Source organism: Mixophyes fleayi, chromosome 8, assembly GCF_038048845.1.
Source record: "Mixophyes fleayi isolate aMixFle1 chromosome 8, aMixFle1.hap1, whole genome shotgun sequence".
Lineage (NCBI taxonomy): Eukaryota > Metazoa > Chordata > Amphibia > Anura > Limnodynastidae > Mixophyes > Mixophyes fleayi.
Genome location: NC_134409.1, coordinates 66,346,551 through 66,364,551, shown reverse-complemented (window position 1 = coordinate 66,364,551; position 18,001 = coordinate 66,346,551). Strand labels below are relative to the sequence as shown.

The window sequence follows — 18,001 nt, the reverse complement described above, 5'->3', positions numbered from 1 at the left end:
GGTTAATTTGTTGCTATCAAATTGATCCGTGTGTGTTAGTTAGGGAATTTAGACTGTAAGCTCCAATGGGGCATGGACTGATGTGAAAAAAGTTCTCTGTACAGCACTGCAGGATTAGTAGTACTATATAAAATAGTTGATTATGATGTGTTTGTTGAACATCTCATTCCAAAACTATGAACATTAATATGGAACTAGATTTTGGAACATAGCTGCAGGGATTTCCATTTAGCCACAAGAGCATTAGTGAGGTCAGGCACCGATGTTGAGTGGTAAGGTCTGGCTCTCAGTCTCCATTCCAATTCATGTTGATGTGGTTAAGGCCAAGGCTATGTGCCAAACTGCAGAAACCATTTTTTGATGGACTTAACTTCTAGCAAGACAATACACAGTGCCTTCCCCAAACTGTTGCCACAAAGTGGGAAGCACTCAATTCTCTAGAATGCAGCATTAATATTTCCCTTCACTGGAATCAAGGGGACCAGGGCCAAACCTTGAAAACACCCTCAGACTATTATTGCTCCTCCACCGAACGATATAGTTGGCAGTACACACTAAGGTAGGAAGTGGTCTCTTGGCATCCGCCAAACCCAGAATCTTCTCTCAAGACTGCCAAGCTGGTGAAGCATTCAGAGAACGTGTTTCCGCTACTCCAAAATCCAATGGTGGTGTGCTTTACTCTACTGCAGTCATCATCATCATCATTTATTTATATAGCTCCACTAATTCCGCAGCGCTGTACAGAGAACTCATTCACATCAGCCCCTGCCCCACTGGAGCTTACAGTCTAAATTCCCTAACACACACACACCGACAGACACACAGATTAGGGTCAATTTGATAGCAGCCAATTAACCTACCAGTATGTTTTTGGAGTTGGGAGGAAACCGGAGCACCCGGAGGAAACCCACGCAAACACAAGGAGAACGATATGTTTAGCATTGAGCATGGTGATGTGAGGCTTGTGTGCACCTGCTCAGCCATGGAAACCCAACCCAATCTTGTGTGGGCATTGCTTCCAGAGGCAGTTTGGAACCCGGTAGCGAGTGTTGCAAACGCGAACAGGCTATTTTTATTCGCTACAGTACTCTGCGGTCCTGCTCTATGAGCTTATGTGGCCTACTGCTTTGCGAATGAGCTGTTGTTGCTCTGAGAAGTTCCTTCTTTACGACGAGCACTTACAGTGGACCAGGCCAGAAATGAGACCAACTGATTTCTTGGAAAGGAGGCATCCTATAACAATGCCACATTGAAAGTTACTGAGCTCTTCTGTCCCACCCATTCCACCACTATTGTTTCACTACAGTGATTGCATGGATTTATACTTTATTTTATGTACCCCTTAGCAATGGGTGTGGCTAAAATGGCCAAATCCTAGTTAGAAAAGGGTCCACATACTTTAGGCCATGTAGGGCGCGATTCAATAAGGAGCGCAACTGGCAATAAATACTTTGCATATAATACACACAATTACTCTGCACATGCCCAGAACCTGACAATACACCATAGAATGCAGCACCAATTGATCTTCAAGTGCTAAGGGCACTTACTACAACCTACAATTTCATGGGCGGAATGGGGAGGGTAATTGGCGTATGCACGTAGTCAATGTACATACAGTGAGGCTGTTCCAAGTTTGAGTGCACGCAGCAGCGTCAGACTGAAATTCATGTACTTTAGAGATGACCAAAGTTTGAATCGTATCACTTGCACCAGCTATAGGTCTAGTGTAAGTGCTGATTAGTAGTGATGATGGCTGAGTAAGCACGCTAGAGCAAGGGTTTGCAATCAGGAACAATTGCAAAAATGCTATGTACAGTAGACACATTACATCCTATTAAATGTATTTCATTGAAAAAATAAGCTTTATTTTGTAATGTTTACTCATTAATGACTATATTATTAAGAGGTGAATTTATTTGAATAGTTTTTATTTTTTCTGTGCATTCTTTTGTGAGATTGCATTCCACAAATGTATTGGGACGTATCCTGCACTGTCCTGTCTAGTAGAGCAGAGCGGGACCTAGACCCGTATTCATCAACAGACGTATCTTCGTATTCAGCAAGGAGTGAATGTGGACATGCGTATAGCCAATACACGTGCATTTGGTGTAAACTACAGGCCTGAGTCATTACCAAGCGCAAAACGAACGTAATATGTGTGTTTTTACAGATTGGTAAATCAAAAGGTGCCTTCTACAGCCACATTTCAAAGTATACCTAGCAAACAGAAATGTACCAACTGCCAATCCCTAGTGGCAAACGTCTACTAACAGCACCACTACTTTATAGACAAATTAACAAGTAAAACAAATAAAAATAAATGGTGTCATACAAAATTTAGAATATTTACAGGGCTTTAATAAATCTTTACAATCAAGTCAAATACACAATTATATATACACAAGGATTATATACACTTTAAACCCAAGCTTACATTATATAATATTGTGCAACTGTACAATTTTCTGCCAAACAAAATGCACACTGTTTATAAAATATAACGTGACAAATTAGGCTCATAAAAACATTCTTAAAAATTGAACATACTATACCAGGCGTGTAAAAATGTCACACACAAGTTTGGATTGGACTGGTTTTATAGGGCAGAAGTGTTTAATTTTTTTTTTTATTAAAAGTTAGTGATTTTTCCATCATCCAGTCTTGGAAAGAATTCAAAATCACTACAGCAAATACCTTTTCCTGTGATCTGTCCCGAGCATTACAATAAAATTGTCATAGACCATACTTCAGATAATGTATGACTCAATAGCAAGCAAAGAAAGAAAAAAATACTAAAGACAAGGTTAAATAATGTTTAAAAGGCACTAATTAAACAAAACAATCCAGTGATCATTTATCCATGGATCTGCTGGAAAACTTTTCATCCCTCAGACAGCAAACATTTAAGTCTAGGATGGCTATTACACTACCATTAATGCTTGAACCTGTAACGAAGATATTTATCTTGTATAGACTGATTCCATGTCACTAAACTCGTGAACGTACATGTTCAAAGTAGATAACATAATAAAGTTGTCATTTCGCCATTAATGGACAGTTGTATGAAACAAATAAAAGATGTATGGGTAACATCTCTTTTACATTTAGTATGTGCTCTAAGTTTGGCCTCTTTGAGATCATTTTACACAGTTAACATTTTGTAGTGTAATTAAGCATATAAAAATTACAGCGCGCTAAACAAAGCTCCACAATTAAGGACTACATTAAGATCTTATTGTTAAAACCAAACGAAATTAAAAATAAAGAAACCCTAACACACAAAAATACTTTATAAGTTACATTTACCTGTGTAACCCAGCTCTAGACATGAATGATTGAAGTAACAGAAGATGTAAAACAATGAAATAATTTGTGCTGCCTGAAAACAGAAATAAATTGTTCTTATAAACATCTTGTTTTAGAAAGCAAATTTGTAAATACAATATTGTTTCCTTAGCCTTTAAACCTACAGTGTAAACATGTATACAAATTGCTGCATATATCCAATTTCATAAATTGATAAAGCAATCATGAATCCTAGCTCTCCAAATGAACCAATTGAGGTAGATGAAGAAGTTTTAGAGTATTTTAAACCTCAACTATAGAAGCTGCTTTACCAGCTAGACAGAATATATGTACCAAAATATGATTTTCACAGGTAGGGATAGCCTTAAAGCAATTGTGGCAGTAAAACGCTTCACAAAAAAGGTGTTACCATTCAACTAAATGGCAATTATTTTAAACAAAAAAACAACAAAAAACCTCAAGATGAAAAAAACAAACAAATAAAAACAATTTAAGTACATTTCAGTGAGATTTAAACGATATAGACATGCAGCACTTCATTTTTTTCATCATTACAGACTGATTTTATAATCAACTGCATAACGCAGCTCCAGCCACTTAGGCTTGCAGACTCTCTGCATTGTGCTCCGTGCAACATAAATGGAGAAAAGAAAAAACATTACCCAAAAATGTGTGCACACAAACACGCAGGACTGTAGCCGCCAATGAAGTAGTGTGCAGGTTGTCCTACCTAATGAGACAAGCTAATCTAGGTTTGCCTCTATAAAATAAATGGAGGCAGTAATTGCATACAATGCCATGGCAAAAGTTCTCAATAATAAATGGTAGCGTGGCAGTTTATCTGTACTCTCAAAAGGGATGAGTAAAAAATGGTTTCATTTACCAGAAGTAGAATTACAGCATTAATAGGCACTACCAAATACTCTAAAAGTGGGCAAAACTCATCATATCAGATCTTGTACCTATAGTGCCTGATGAAACATAATAGATCAGATAGTTATAGTTAATTACAGCTATCTGTGCTAAAATTTCCCTATTGTGTTCCACCTTCGGATTATGATGCCTCAATAGCACCATGCCGAGGTATCCTAGAAGTACCCAACTAAAAAGAAAAACAAAAACAAAAAGTCAAACTACTATAACTACAATATATAGTGATATTTTAAATAGTATATTTTAGAGACTATAAAAACAAATATTTTCAGTTGTGTCATCTTAAAGTGGAGGTAAGGCTCTCTTGTGTCAAGTGAATGGTATTGCACTTCAGAATAGGAGAGCGCACAAAAAGACAGCTGGAGGAGTGTGTCTACGCCAGACAATCTGGGCAAAAAACAAACAAGCAGTTGTTGTTCATTAGCTTTTGAAAGCAGTCCACTTCCAAACAGATACATACTATAAAAGGCTCTATAAAGCAACAAGCATTATCACTCTATGTGCTCTTGTATAAAACCCACCAGCTACTGTGTTAGCATTGCATTTTGTCTCAAATGAATCCTGCAATCTTGCGTGTTTTACTGCATTTCCTTGGGAAGCAGGGAACGCAGATTTGTAGGTATCCTAAACATACAGTATATAGGAAGTGTAAATGTTGGGATAGGAGACAAGAAAAGGAATACTTCACCTGTAAAATGTATGTGGCAGTATGTTCAAATAAAAGCTATACTTCATTAATAAAACGTGTCCTCCATTAATATTTGTCTTCTTAATAAATGAAAACACCAGTATTTTTTAGCTTCCAAACGTCCAACATTAAAACAAGATGCATTTACCATGTTTTTTTGGCAAGTTTGTAAAACAAATTTTAGAAGGAATATGGGTTTCTGTGGGGGAGATTCATTGTGGAGCGAGGCAACGCTGAACATAGTCTTGATTTTTGGATACACACATTGGCAGTTATTACAGCAAGGGATTTGCACTTATTTTTCTGCTCACCTCTATAGGGTGCAAAGAATATTGAGCGCAAATGTCAGTCTAAACACTAAGTCTGTGTGTCTCTGCGGACTCTACTGGAGATACATTGCGCTGAATGGAATCTCCCCCTATGTTTAGCATAATGAGAACTTGTTCAATACTACCATGAAGTTTTACAAATCATGAAACAAACATTCTAACCCATTACAGTTTCTACACATGTTGTATTTACTGGGTATGAGGAAGTTAAAGGTTCCCATGGTTACATCACTAAGCTTTAGAATTCTCAATAACAAAATCAGAGGGTCTTTAAGATATGACTTGTAGATATTGTAAAAATGACTTGGATTCATTTGCAAGTCTAATTTTCCAAACAATGATAGAAGTTGGACGTTAGAAATTGTATGTAATATGAACCTGGACGCAAGCCACTGCCTTTTTATAAAAAGCAGCAGGTGGTTCTAAATGGCTCAAATGCAGTTTTCCTGTGTCCATTAAACATGCTTCTCTCATGAACAGCTTTGTTATTGAAAATATAACATTTATAAAATGTCTAAGAAAAAAAAAATCATTGTATTTTAGGTGTAGATTTCTTTAAAGCTATAAATATGCTTAAGAAGTGAGCCTTATACCTGGTATAGGGAGGAATTTTTCATTCAATCATTGTATAGCAATTACAAGCAGGATTCACATTTACCGGTCCATATGAACACCATTTATGCCTTCAATATACAGTGCTGCCTAATAATTTAGAGGTTTAATGTCTTAAAAAACAGATTGGAAAGCACACATCTCCTCCTACATTAGAGCTATTAATACTTTGATTTTTTTTCCCTCTTGTTTGCTCCATCAGAGAAAAGTCTGGTAATGGCACAAACCTGTTTAAACCAATCATCCTCATCACAAGTCATCACGAGTCTTTGGACTTACTTTAATCTGCAGGTGGTATAGCAATATCTGACACTGCACAGTGACACCTAAATGACTAGTTGCATGAGCTGATTTGCAAAAACTGTTTTTTCGTTTTGTTTTTTTCTTTACTAGCACTTAGCAAAAAAGACAAAAACAAAAACACCACCACATACCAATTTCCCACAATGAATAGTAAAACTCTGCATTTTTAAACGGGATGGGAAAGCAAACAGTTAACATTTTTCAGAATGTGTGCTTTAGTTCACAGGATAAGTTATTTAAAAAAAACAAAACAAAACAAAACAAAAACCCATGGCTTAAAGTAAACGGACCAATGTGATAAAGGTGAATAAGACAAATAATGGTCCCTACTGTACACATTGGGTACTGTTACTTCTGTTTTCGAATGGTTGTGAAAAGATAGTGTTTTGAACCTTTTGCTTTTACCCCCAAAAGACAATTACAGTTCAATACACAAATTATATTTAGGTCCATATTCAGTCATAAACTCCCCAAATAAATCAAAATTTAAAGTGTCTGCTCTGATAATTTCTAATGCACAAATTTAAAGACTATTTAATAAATAAAACTAGGATCAGGTACAATGTATGATTATGTCTTAGTTTTCATGTAGGGGAGCATAGTTTTTTTTTCTTTTCGAAATGGCCAAAAGAGACATTCATTTTCTTACTTCAATAAAGCCCTTGCTAGATCATCAAAAAAAAAAAATAGAATTTTGATCTGGTACTTGTGATGGATCCGGTGAATCAAGATCATAACATATGAAATGGACATCCCTTGGAGATAGTGGCCCATTGAAAATCTACAGAAGTCAAGGCTACAGTAAGTACTGTCCTTCAAATATGATGTTCACAATGAGTTCTATCCCTTAGGGAAGGCTTGTAATACCATTTCCATAGTATACAGAAGTTCTGAACAAAATGGTTTTGGTCATAGTTCATCTTTCTCCATCATTTCAAATGCCTCAATATCTTCTTTCCAATCTGCCAGTATAGACTGAATTGGCTGAACTTTATTGTCCCACCTCTCATTGTTTGGTTCCTCTGTATTTCCTGAAGGAATCTGTAACTCATCTCCAGAGTTCTGTGTATCTTCATGGTGAGGTTGTTTAATTTCCGGTGAGACATCTCCATTTGTAGGATGAAGAGAACTATCACTATTAGAAGAATGAGTAGTCTTAGATTCAGATACTGGAGAAGTTTCCTCTTCAGAGTTCTGTGTGTTCTCTAAATTCTCCTGAGACATGGAAGGCTCTGTTGGAATTTGTTTTTGTGAATCGTTTTCCACGGACCTCTGTTCCGCACTCTCGCCTTCTAAATCTAAAAATAAAATAAAAAATACAATTTTCTTTAATTTAAAGAGAAAACACTACAACAATGTAAAACAATCAAACCTCATTTTTAAGCAAGCAGTAGTTTTTTTTTTTTTTTTTTTTTAAAATGTACCCAGATAGAGCTTTCTACAATCAGGCAACACAAATAAACTAGACCAAAAAGGTAAATCTTTTGTTAAATTGCTAGACCATATATTTCTGGCTACTGCGAAAAAGTAAAGGCTTTCTTAATAAAGATAAATATGCAATGGCAGTAGCTATTAACCCCTTCACTGCTAAGGCATTTTTCACCCATGCGGAGCATATTTTGGGCTGATCACATTCTGACTTCTGATTGTAAGATTTTATGTGGTTACTTCACAGAAAGTTTACCAGTTTTTCCCCAAAAGATTGCCTTTTCAGAAAATACCGTTTTTATTTTTTTCTAACCAAAAGAATAGAACACATAGAAATTTAAAGAAAGTGTGGGATAGTGGGTAAAAACGAAACCCATTTACTAAAAAAAAAAAAAAAAAAAGTGGTCAAATAAAAGGAGAGATTGTAATACCTCTCTGAATTAGCTGCACGTCTACTGATAAGAAAGGTACTCAATTTTGTATAGGTTGCCTTCACATATTTGAACTCCACACGCTGCTACTTTTTATGTGATCCCCCCAAATGTATCAGTGCAATATAAAGGTTGTAGGTTTAGAAAACAGGACAACCCACCGCATTAAATCAGGGCCAATTACCTTTAGCCCAAGAATGCAATTCACAATAGTTTCCAGGAGGTGGCGCAACAGAGAAAAAAATTTCCACTTATTGACTACATCAAAGGGTAAATAGTTAAACGAGAGGGATTATCACCTTTCCCCCAACCAGAATGGTACCCTTTTGTCTCGGCGTAGAGAAGTGTCAGGAGTACAAATATGCAACTAAATGAACTAATACTTTTACCTATATAAATAGGTTTGATGACGAATAATGAACACACAGTAGATAGGAAGGGGCTCCTTTTTTTGACAGATGGGACTCCTTTTTGCAAAGCGTCATACGAAAGAGGGGCACTCTAATGTGAAGGGGGGGCTGCTTTAATACGAGTACCCCTATTAATTTTGGGGGGAAAAGGGAGTGAAGGAATCTAACATTGCAGCAGAGCATGTGGGACTTATCCTTTGCAGTTTAAGTTGCAAATAGTGGAATTAAAATTCAATGTCCTTTTCTTTAAAAATCACAAGAAAGCAAAATACTACACAATAACTTGCAAACATATACCATGACGTGGTCATTATGATTGAACTTGGAAATTGTATTACAGAAAGGCATTTTTAGAATGATTTCCTTATGAATTTATAGGTGCCTTTTTCTATGCAGTGCCTACTACATCTGTAGTCGGGCTGCTTACTTGAAAAATAAAACCCTTCACAAGTGCTCATGCATGATACAAGAGCAAAGCAGTCAAAACGGAGCACTGAAATATTCCATATTTGTCAATGGAAGACAAATGAACCAGATCACATACCTCATTGAGTTAAAGTACATTTTATACCTTACATTATGGAATCAACATAGGATTCCTGATGAAGGCTTAGTCCTGATTAACACCCAATATTATGTAAATCAAAGTAAAAAGTGTTTGCTTTGTTTTATTTGTAATAAACAAAAAAAAAAAAAAAAGAACAGTATTCACCCCTATTGCAAGACATCTACCTAAATAAACCGTGCCAATCAGCTGTCTTCAGATGCTACATAATTAACTGACTGGAGTCCACTGTGTACACTAAAGTTTTCAAAATAAATGAACTTGTATGCAATTATAGCTGTGACTACTTAGGCAACCATCAAGGCACATCTGGACACTGCAGTTTTCACTCCCCCTTCTTTGCAATGCTGCTCGAGTTCCATCAGGATGGATGAGGTCTGTTGGTTAATATCAATTCTCCAATCATTTCACAAATCCTTAACATGATTTGAGATCTTTTTTTTTGATTGGGTCACTCCACGATACAAATTATTTTTTCACGCCACCCCATTGTGGATTTTGTTGCATACTTAAGTCCCTGTCCTAAGTCTCTTGCAGACTGCTCCAGCAGACCTTCAAGAGTTTTTGTATCTTGCACCATCCATTTTGCCAGGTTTCCCAGTCTCTGAAGCAGGGAAAAAATTAGAAAGTTCAATCTCATCAGATCACAGAATCTTCCTCCACTTGGTATATGTTTCTCCCACATGCTTTCTGTAAAACGCTAGGGAAGATTTCAGTAGTTTCCTCTGAATAAAGCATAGATTTGAGCATTGCTCAGGATATCTAATGGAAGGTTTCTCTCATCTTTGCCATGGTAAACTAATTGTCAGAGTATCCATAGGCCTACCTAACATGCACCCTTCCACACAGAGGCTCAATTTTTAGGTTAGCCTGTGGCACCCAAATTTACAATGGTGCCATATTCTCTCCATTATTACTTATGATTTACTTCACAGTGCTCCCGTGGCATGTTAAAAGCCTTAGTGTTTCTCAGATTTTGTCTTTCGAAAACTCCCTACCCATCTAAAGAACCACTTTGAATAAAGTTTATTTTAAATTAATTGAAACACAGGCAATGGGTCCCAGGATTTATATCATCATCATCATCATCATTTATTTATATAGCGCCACCAATTCCGTAGCGCTGTACAGAGAACTCACTCACACCTATATAAAATGGGGCAGGGACTGATGTATCTTGGAGAATAGGTGTCTCGTGGTTAAATCTGTGAACATTTATGTAAACAATTATCGCCTGTTTTTTATTTGTATTTAAGAAAACGCTACAAATCATTGTCAGAAGTGACTGGCGGTCAAAGTTTTACAGATTCCTATTGATATTAGAATATTTTGCATTTATCAGTCGTAGGAATTCCCAAACTAAATCCATTTTGATTCAATAATGTAAGAAAATAAAATGTGAAAAATGCCAAAGAGGTGAATATTTTAATAGTACACCTATATCTCTAGCTATCTATATATACACACAAGTAATTACATCTAAACAAACAAGTTCAAAATATTATGTTGCCAGTTATAAAAAATACTTACTGCCATCAATAATGTAGTTTGGGATTATTTTACCTTTAAAAATGGTTGCTGAAGTTCCAGGTGTAGCACAGAAATAAGGAAACACATCATGAACATAGATGCACTCTAAGTATCAGCACTTTTAACAGGTGAAATGTTTTTTTTTTTTTAAAGGATGTAGATTCATGTAACTTAATATTTTCCTTTGACAAGAAATCTTGCATTTGCACTTTGATAATTTTTGCTGTTAAAGATTGACTGCATACACAAGTCATCCAAGAGCAATAATTAAGTTATACAAAAAAATTGAAGTAGATTTAATTTAATTTTACTTGATCATGTGTGTTTGTAACAAATTAATTCTTGCGACGTGTATTTTTGCAGTAGGAGGCAAATGTCCTTCGTTTTAAAGAAAATAAAGCGAAGAAACTTCTGCTATTTATGAATCTGAAGGTTGTGTTTTTGGCACCAAATTGAACATGAATTAATATCCAGAAAACTCCAAAAACCAGATAGAAAAAGCTGATAATTGTAGCTGTCTGGTTATCATGTCTCTGAACATCCTCAATGCGAGGAGAATGCTACTGTGTTCTCGTAGATTTTAGTTATAGTTCTGCATATTTCATATAAACTCTTATTTAAAATATCCCATTATTTGTATCCATGAACATTCATATTTCCATGGTAATCAATCAATCTGGTCCTGGCTTTGAATATCAATGGATCACATAGCAGAATGCTCAGCAAATTTGTTTTGTAGTCTGCTTACGTAATGACTATTGTTACAGGCTGCTATGAGCAGTGTTTATTATACGTACATTAAGAGATATATAAATTACCTCTGTCTTTGGCCTTATCAGACAGGAGAACCTCCACTTCATGGTATTCACGAAGCGCATCAATAATGATATTTCCCTCCTTGCTGAACAAAAACAACATTGGTATTGTAATGTCATCTGTGTTCTTTCCATCACCAGCCATTTGGAAAAGAGGAGCCGTGTCACTGCTGCTACCATCATTATCATCTGTAATACAAAATAATGATCCGAAAATAAAGATATTATATAGACACACAAAAATGGAGTACAACAGATTGAAGAAGTAAACAAGCAAAAGAGATACCGCATTCCATCACTAATAACGAAAAAGATATAAATAGCAACATTTATCCATGTGTACGTCTGTGTGTGGGAAATGGCAAGTTATTGAACACCAAAATATATAAAACAGATCATTTCAGTGAGAACTGGGTTTAAATAAAAGTAGACAGTTTAAGGCAGGGTTGTCCAACCCTCAGCCCGCGGGCCGCATGCGGCCCAGCACGCCTGTAAATGTGGCCCAGCAGGAGTTTTGGTTGTGGCAAGGGGGCAGCGCTGTTAATGGAAAAAAAAATCCTGCAAAAAAAAGAAAAAGAAAATACTTACCTTGCGGTCACGTAAGCTGGCGCTCCGGCTCCCTCCCTGGTCTCCTCCTCCGTGCAGCGCTCGCAGTGAATGTCGGGGGTGACGTCATCACACCCGACATCCATTGCGTAGCGCAGCACAGAGGAGTCACCCGCACGAACTATCAGCAGCAGTGAAAGATTATCCAGTATCTTATTGTTGTTACTCTGAATTTGGACTTTCTGCACCATGCAATTATGAACTAGCTGTGTTCTCTGTATGTATCTAATATAAATATTAAGAAATGATTGTATTTTTAATATTTGAAACCATTTTAAATGTGCAGTGCTGAGTAGGGTGAAAATATCACCCACTGTTACCCTCATCGGAGGCTGCTCCATGAGCCATTTTTCCCGCCACCCTATCATTAAATCTCTGTAGATTTCTATTAGTCCTCCTGATGCTACCTAAATCAGTGACCATTTCAAACTGGTCAATAAAAAAAATGATTCATGGGTGCAGAAAGAGAGGAAAAAAAAGTTTTTGGCATTTAATTCCCCGAACCCCACTAAGGGGCAGATGCAGGTAAGTTAAATTGTAGCTGGTAATGGGACTACTGCTTTAATCATGATTGTGCAACAGGTTTCCTAACTCTTACTAACTTCATTTCCAAGTTTAATATGTTAACTATGTTTTCTATGGTTTTTTGGATGATCAGCTATTGTTAGTGTTAGTGTATTTTATGTGCGGCCCAAACCAACTCGTCATCTTCCAATGTGGCCCAGGGAAGCTAAAAAGTCGACACCCCTGGTTTAAGGTCTATTCACTTTAGTGCCATGTTTTAGAATGGAGGGGTCATCAGTCTTAAGGGTTTATCTGCCTTAATGTGCATCTCTTTCCAGAGAAGTATTAAAACACTTTTTGTTGCATTTATTGAGTGACGTAATGATGCATTTTCAGAAGAGATACTTTAAAATGTAAGTGATTCACAGCAATAAAAATTACAGGACACCATAAAAGAGGGATATAAGTTTACATTCCCAAAAAGTAGGGTGCATCCTAGAAATTAAATGCTTGGGTCTATATTTTTTAACCATTGTTATTTTTTTTTTTTTTTTAATCAAACTCATGTTTAGATTCCTTTTTCATTGCTCACTGTAGGAAGGAAGAGTAACGGTTGACGGAGATCAAGATGTTATGCATTATTGAGAAAGTTTATTTTATGTACCAGATTCAGATCATAATAGCGGAAATGGAATTCCCAAAACAAACACTGTTTGCCTGGAATGGATGATGTGAGAGTCTAATATGGTTGTATTTCCAGAGATGTGTAATTTAGACTAGTGTACAATAAACCTACCCTTCTTGATAAAGTGCATAGCCGTTTAAAAATATTTAGAATTGTCAATGTTACTGCGGATTGGACACAGAAGGCGGTAAAAAAATGTGTTGCGCAACTTAATAAGGCACAGTTTTTTGATCAAGCACCTATTTATGTATCGTTTAGGACCAATATCGAAACCACTCTGCCAAAACCAGAAAAAGACCATCAGCTCTGGATAAGCTGTATACACACACAAGCGCACACACACACACACACACACACACACACTAGCAATAACAGTACCAAGACACTTAAAAAACAATGGGGGAAAAAAACAAGTATTTCAATGTACCAAGAGGTGAACCATAAGCACAGTTTTTGTGAGATAAAAATGCAAGAAATAGATAAGCACATACCAATAACGATTCCTCCAATAGCCCCGGATTTCTGCACATTCCGAGCCTTCTCAGCAAACATGCATTGACCTCTCTGCATTAGTGCAACTTTCCCTTTTATCGCCTCAGTGTTCGTTACTTCTGAGCAGCCACTGTAAGGTTCAGTTTTGGCTACAAAGCCACGACTCTGTTGCAAAAATGATTCTACAATGAATCAATCTTTTTTAAAATGCCCCTTCCCCAGTATGTTTACAGCTTATAATATAAAGACAGCACACAAAACATTTGATTCATGGAATAACCATGGCATTTCAACTGTATAAACATATCCATAAATGCTACTTGTAACGTATCATGTAGTAACTGCTGCTTTCAAAGTGCTGTGTTTAACTTTAATACAAACCAAATAAGCGCAAGGTTGGGGATATAATAATTATAACTTTCGACAAGGGTTTAGTTTATGGAGACACTGAAACAAATGTCAACTATGTAACGACTTGCAATGTGATGTAAATATGTTAGATTAAACTGGACATGTTCCCTACTGAAACACTGGTACTGAAGTTATTCCTCTGAAAAGTCTTTACAACTGTATCTGTTTCTTGTTGGTCAGCAAAGCCCAGCACTGCTGCTGCACATCTATCAGCTTTTCCTTGTTTGTCTCATTGTCAGATCCCATGAACTTGCAGTGGATATTGATAAAAGAACGCTTGAATGACTATACACTATTGCAAGTGGAATGTCCACTGCAAGCTCTGCCAGGTAACTCAGGTTGGAAAAGGATATATATTCTTTACACATACACAGAATAATGAGAAAAACAATAATTTAAGACTATATAAATATACCCCTGCAATGTGCTTGGATAAATCCATTCCAAACTGTGCAGGTCCTGCAGTCAATACCACTCTTCCATAAAATGGGTGAGACACTATTTGCACTGCACGTGGAGGCAATTGCTGTTCTTTTTGCTGCTGGCTGGAAAGTTCAATCATTTCTTGCATAAAACGTAAACCATCTTCTGCATCTACAGAACTCGCAGCCTGAAAGATAGACAACTTGTAAGCATGCCAATTACACTTTGGGTAGATGATGCTTGAAACTCTGCAAACAAGTGATATGAAGTGGTCCTCTAACTGCAATTTTAAACACATTTTAATCTTCATGTTTACAATAACTTCCTCAGCTGGATACAAAGACTTCACTTACTTGATTGGCATGTTGGACTAGCTGAACTCTTCCATCTTTCAGGTGAATCAAACTCACTCCCATCTTTTTCAGGATGTCCAAATGCTCTGGATTGCTGGCCATGAAATCCCTAGCACGCAATGGTGGTTTGTTCCCATTGCCAGAAATTTCATCCCTGGCAAAAGTTGAATTTTTTTTGTTTCAGAATTTCTTACATAGAACGTACAAGGCATATATGTGCTTTTATAGGAGTGTGTCACATACATACACACACATATATATTTGCAACACAGTCACATTTGTAAATATATAAAAATGTAAATTACTTACATTCTAGAAGTAGTACGAGGGCAATTCTTATCAACCACATTTTTTAAAGGTTCCCGAATGCTTTGAGCATACAAAGGGTCATTGCGAAAAAGGATTTGAGTGTTTGGACAAGACCAATCGAAATTGCTATCATCAAGCTCTGTGTACTGTGTGGTCTGTAAGCAAATACAAATGTTTTGTAATTAAGCTAAGCTGTACATTAATAGTGTTATACCATTTACAAATAAGTTAATGTATTAACACAAAGCAAGCAATCAAATAGAAAAGGCTAAACACTGTAGAACTAACCATGTAATGCAAAATCCAATTTTACACACACAAAATAGATATATTTTACAGTATAACAGTATAATTAGTTAAAATTCAACACAGTAGTGAGAATAGTTACAGACTCCATGTGTTTGTGTGTATATTTCTTAATGATTGTTTGTGGATGTGTTGAAGTGTTTGCATCTGTGTCTTTATTTGTGAATGGGTGTGTGTTTATGCCTGTGCACATGTTAGTAACTGTGTGCTTTACATATCCTTGTGGGTAAAGTGTTTTTTTAATTTTTTTAATTTGTAAGTTAAATGGTGAATTTCACTTTTGCCCAATTTAGACCTGTTACCAGCTACCAGTCCAGCTGCACTGTCAGCTAGCACGGCTAGACCGGAGATGCAAACTTCCCTTTTTCTAGGTATAAAATGTATAGCTAAAATAAAACAATATAAAAGTATACCAGCGCTCTCCTCAGGAAAAGTAAAGCTGTCACAGGGGAAAAATAAATATTAAAAAGAAATCCCTTAACCTCTTCAAGATAAACGGATTGCAGGAGTTTCCCTGGCGCTATACAATATAATATATAGCTGATATCAGCCAGAAGCCACAGCCAATACTATCATTACTGTTAGCTCCTGCATACAACGCTGACTGCTTACTAAGGCAGGCAGCATTCTGCTTTGCAATGAACACCTAAATGCTAAACTACTATTATTTTTTTCTAAAATAACTATTTACATGTAGAGAATATGTATAGAAACAGACAATTTGGCGCTTTATTTAATAGTCCGGTTAAAAGTCCATCAAAATGTAGTATGCAATAATAAGACACTCCACATGTACGGGCGGCCGACTCATGCCCAATAACCGGGTGGTCAGTCCGGAAAAATCTACAATGAGAAAGAGAGAGAGGTGGGGGAAGGGATAGGCGCCTGATAGTGTAGTATAGTTAGAACACCTTTGTTCCACCAAATTCTTATTATATATGCGTACCAGACAGATATAGATACAGGCACATAGATGTAGGTCGTCTCATAAAAACAGATACCAAATGATAGTGTAGTATCATTAATAAAAGTGGATCCCAACACCACACCGCACACTCCACTTGTGTTTGTGCGTATCAGATGTATAGTAAAAAAAGGAGCTTATCTGTGTCTTTCAATGTTGCTTGGTCATCATTGGTATCTCTATTGGTATTTCGTAAGGCGGTGGTAAACATGATGGCATCTAAATTTAATCATTAGGTAGCTCGGTACTGTGCAAGAACCAGGGGATGCCATGACAGTCCCCTGCAAGCAATAGCTAGTGTATCACTTCCTTCCGATACCCATGCTACCTCAGGAACTGAAGGTTGCCAAGAGAGGGTATCCCAGTAGTTCTGGTAGCAGAAGATCACTGTACAACATTATAAGCATGGCAGCAAAACCACCGTGGATACTACTCCCCAGAGAAGATCTACTAAGTCAAGGACCATTTTACTACAAAGACTGTGCTTGGCTAGCTTAAATGACATGGCTGATAAGGACATGATTGTTCGAGTGAAAGTGCTGAGAAGGTCTTTGATCGAGGCCTCCTTTAAAAACTACCAGAGAGTGGAAAAACAAACACAGGCTGGTGTAAAAGTAAAGTAGTTCCCACTTATTCCTCTAGATTTGGACACCTCTTGTTCTTCTTACAGGATGGCCTGATCTGTGGGTTAAAATCTCTCTTAAAATCCAGGTGTCCGTTTTCTCTGGAAGATGGATAAAATTGTCTATTTCTAAGGTACAGAACTTTGTTCAGGGGGTTCAACAGGTGCCTTCCGGGTTTCATCTGAACCAAGGTATTGTTATTATCCATGCCTCAGGCAAGGGACCTGGCATTTAGAAGGGAAGAATATCTCCATCTGATAGAAGTGGTTAGGACCTTGAGAATTTATGTGGACGGACTGTCATCTTTGCATAGATCAGATAGCCTTGTTGTACTGTACGACTCATCCAAAAAATAATGGTCAGCACCAAAAACAGTTGTGAGGTGGATTAAGTGCCTCAGATGATATTTACAGCCCACTCTACCAGATCGGTAAGGGCATCCTGGGGTCCATGTACAACAGAACTGATTATAACAAAAAAACAAAATGCAATACTTACCAAATTTTTCTTAGATTGTGAGTGGTTTGCTGTGGATAGCCAAAGAGGCAACAAATGAGCTTCTGTAGTAAAAATGTAATCCTCTATATCAAATATAAGGTCTTCCCTCTCAGAAAATAGCAGATAGAGATATTTAAACATCTCTGCCAGGAAAAATGAATCCATCCTGAAAAAGAAAAATATACAGAAGTAAATCTCCAGTTATTTAAGAAACAGCAGTTCATAAGAGTCTAATACAAGCAGAACACCACACTCTTCACAACATCTTAATTGCAAAATTTAGCTGGTCACAGATCGCATTGAACTCTAATGCTGCTCAAATCTAAAACTGGGTAAAGCCTTCAGCAATCTAGATTGACACATGCAAAAAGACACAATCCATTCTCAATGATGCAATATATTTAGGTCTCCTTCCATTGCATCATTTGCTTTTGTGTGGATTTTTTTTTTTTTTTTTAATGCAGGTTTTATTCT

At 36.8% G+C, this 18,001-nt stretch overlaps 1 protein-coding gene across 1 annotated transcript in view; it reads right to left on the bottom strand.

Moving 5' to 3' along the window:
- Nucleotides 1-2,339: 2,339 nt before the first annotated feature.
- The window catches only part of EDEM3 (ER degradation enhancing alpha-mannosidase like protein 3), a 65,840-nt gene continuing 50,178 nt past the window's right edge, over nucleotides 2,340-18,001 (bottom strand). Inside the window, exons 14-20 of the mRNA XM_075182665.1 lie at nucleotides 17,528-17,693; nucleotides 15,137-15,291; nucleotides 14,828-14,981; nucleotides 14,467-14,661; nucleotides 13,640-13,805; nucleotides 11,357-11,542; nucleotides 2,340-7,472 (exon numbers count right to left, since the gene is read on the bottom strand). Coding sequence (XP_075038766.1) covers nucleotides 7,084-7,472; nucleotides 11,357-11,542; nucleotides 13,640-13,805; nucleotides 14,467-14,661; nucleotides 14,828-14,981; nucleotides 15,137-15,291; nucleotides 17,528-17,693 — 1,411 coding nt within the window. The 3' untranslated portion in view covers nucleotides 2,340-7,083. The remainder of the gene's footprint in view (nucleotides 7,473-11,356; nucleotides 11,543-13,639; nucleotides 13,806-14,466; nucleotides 14,662-14,827; nucleotides 14,982-15,136; nucleotides 15,292-17,527; nucleotides 17,694-18,001) is intronic.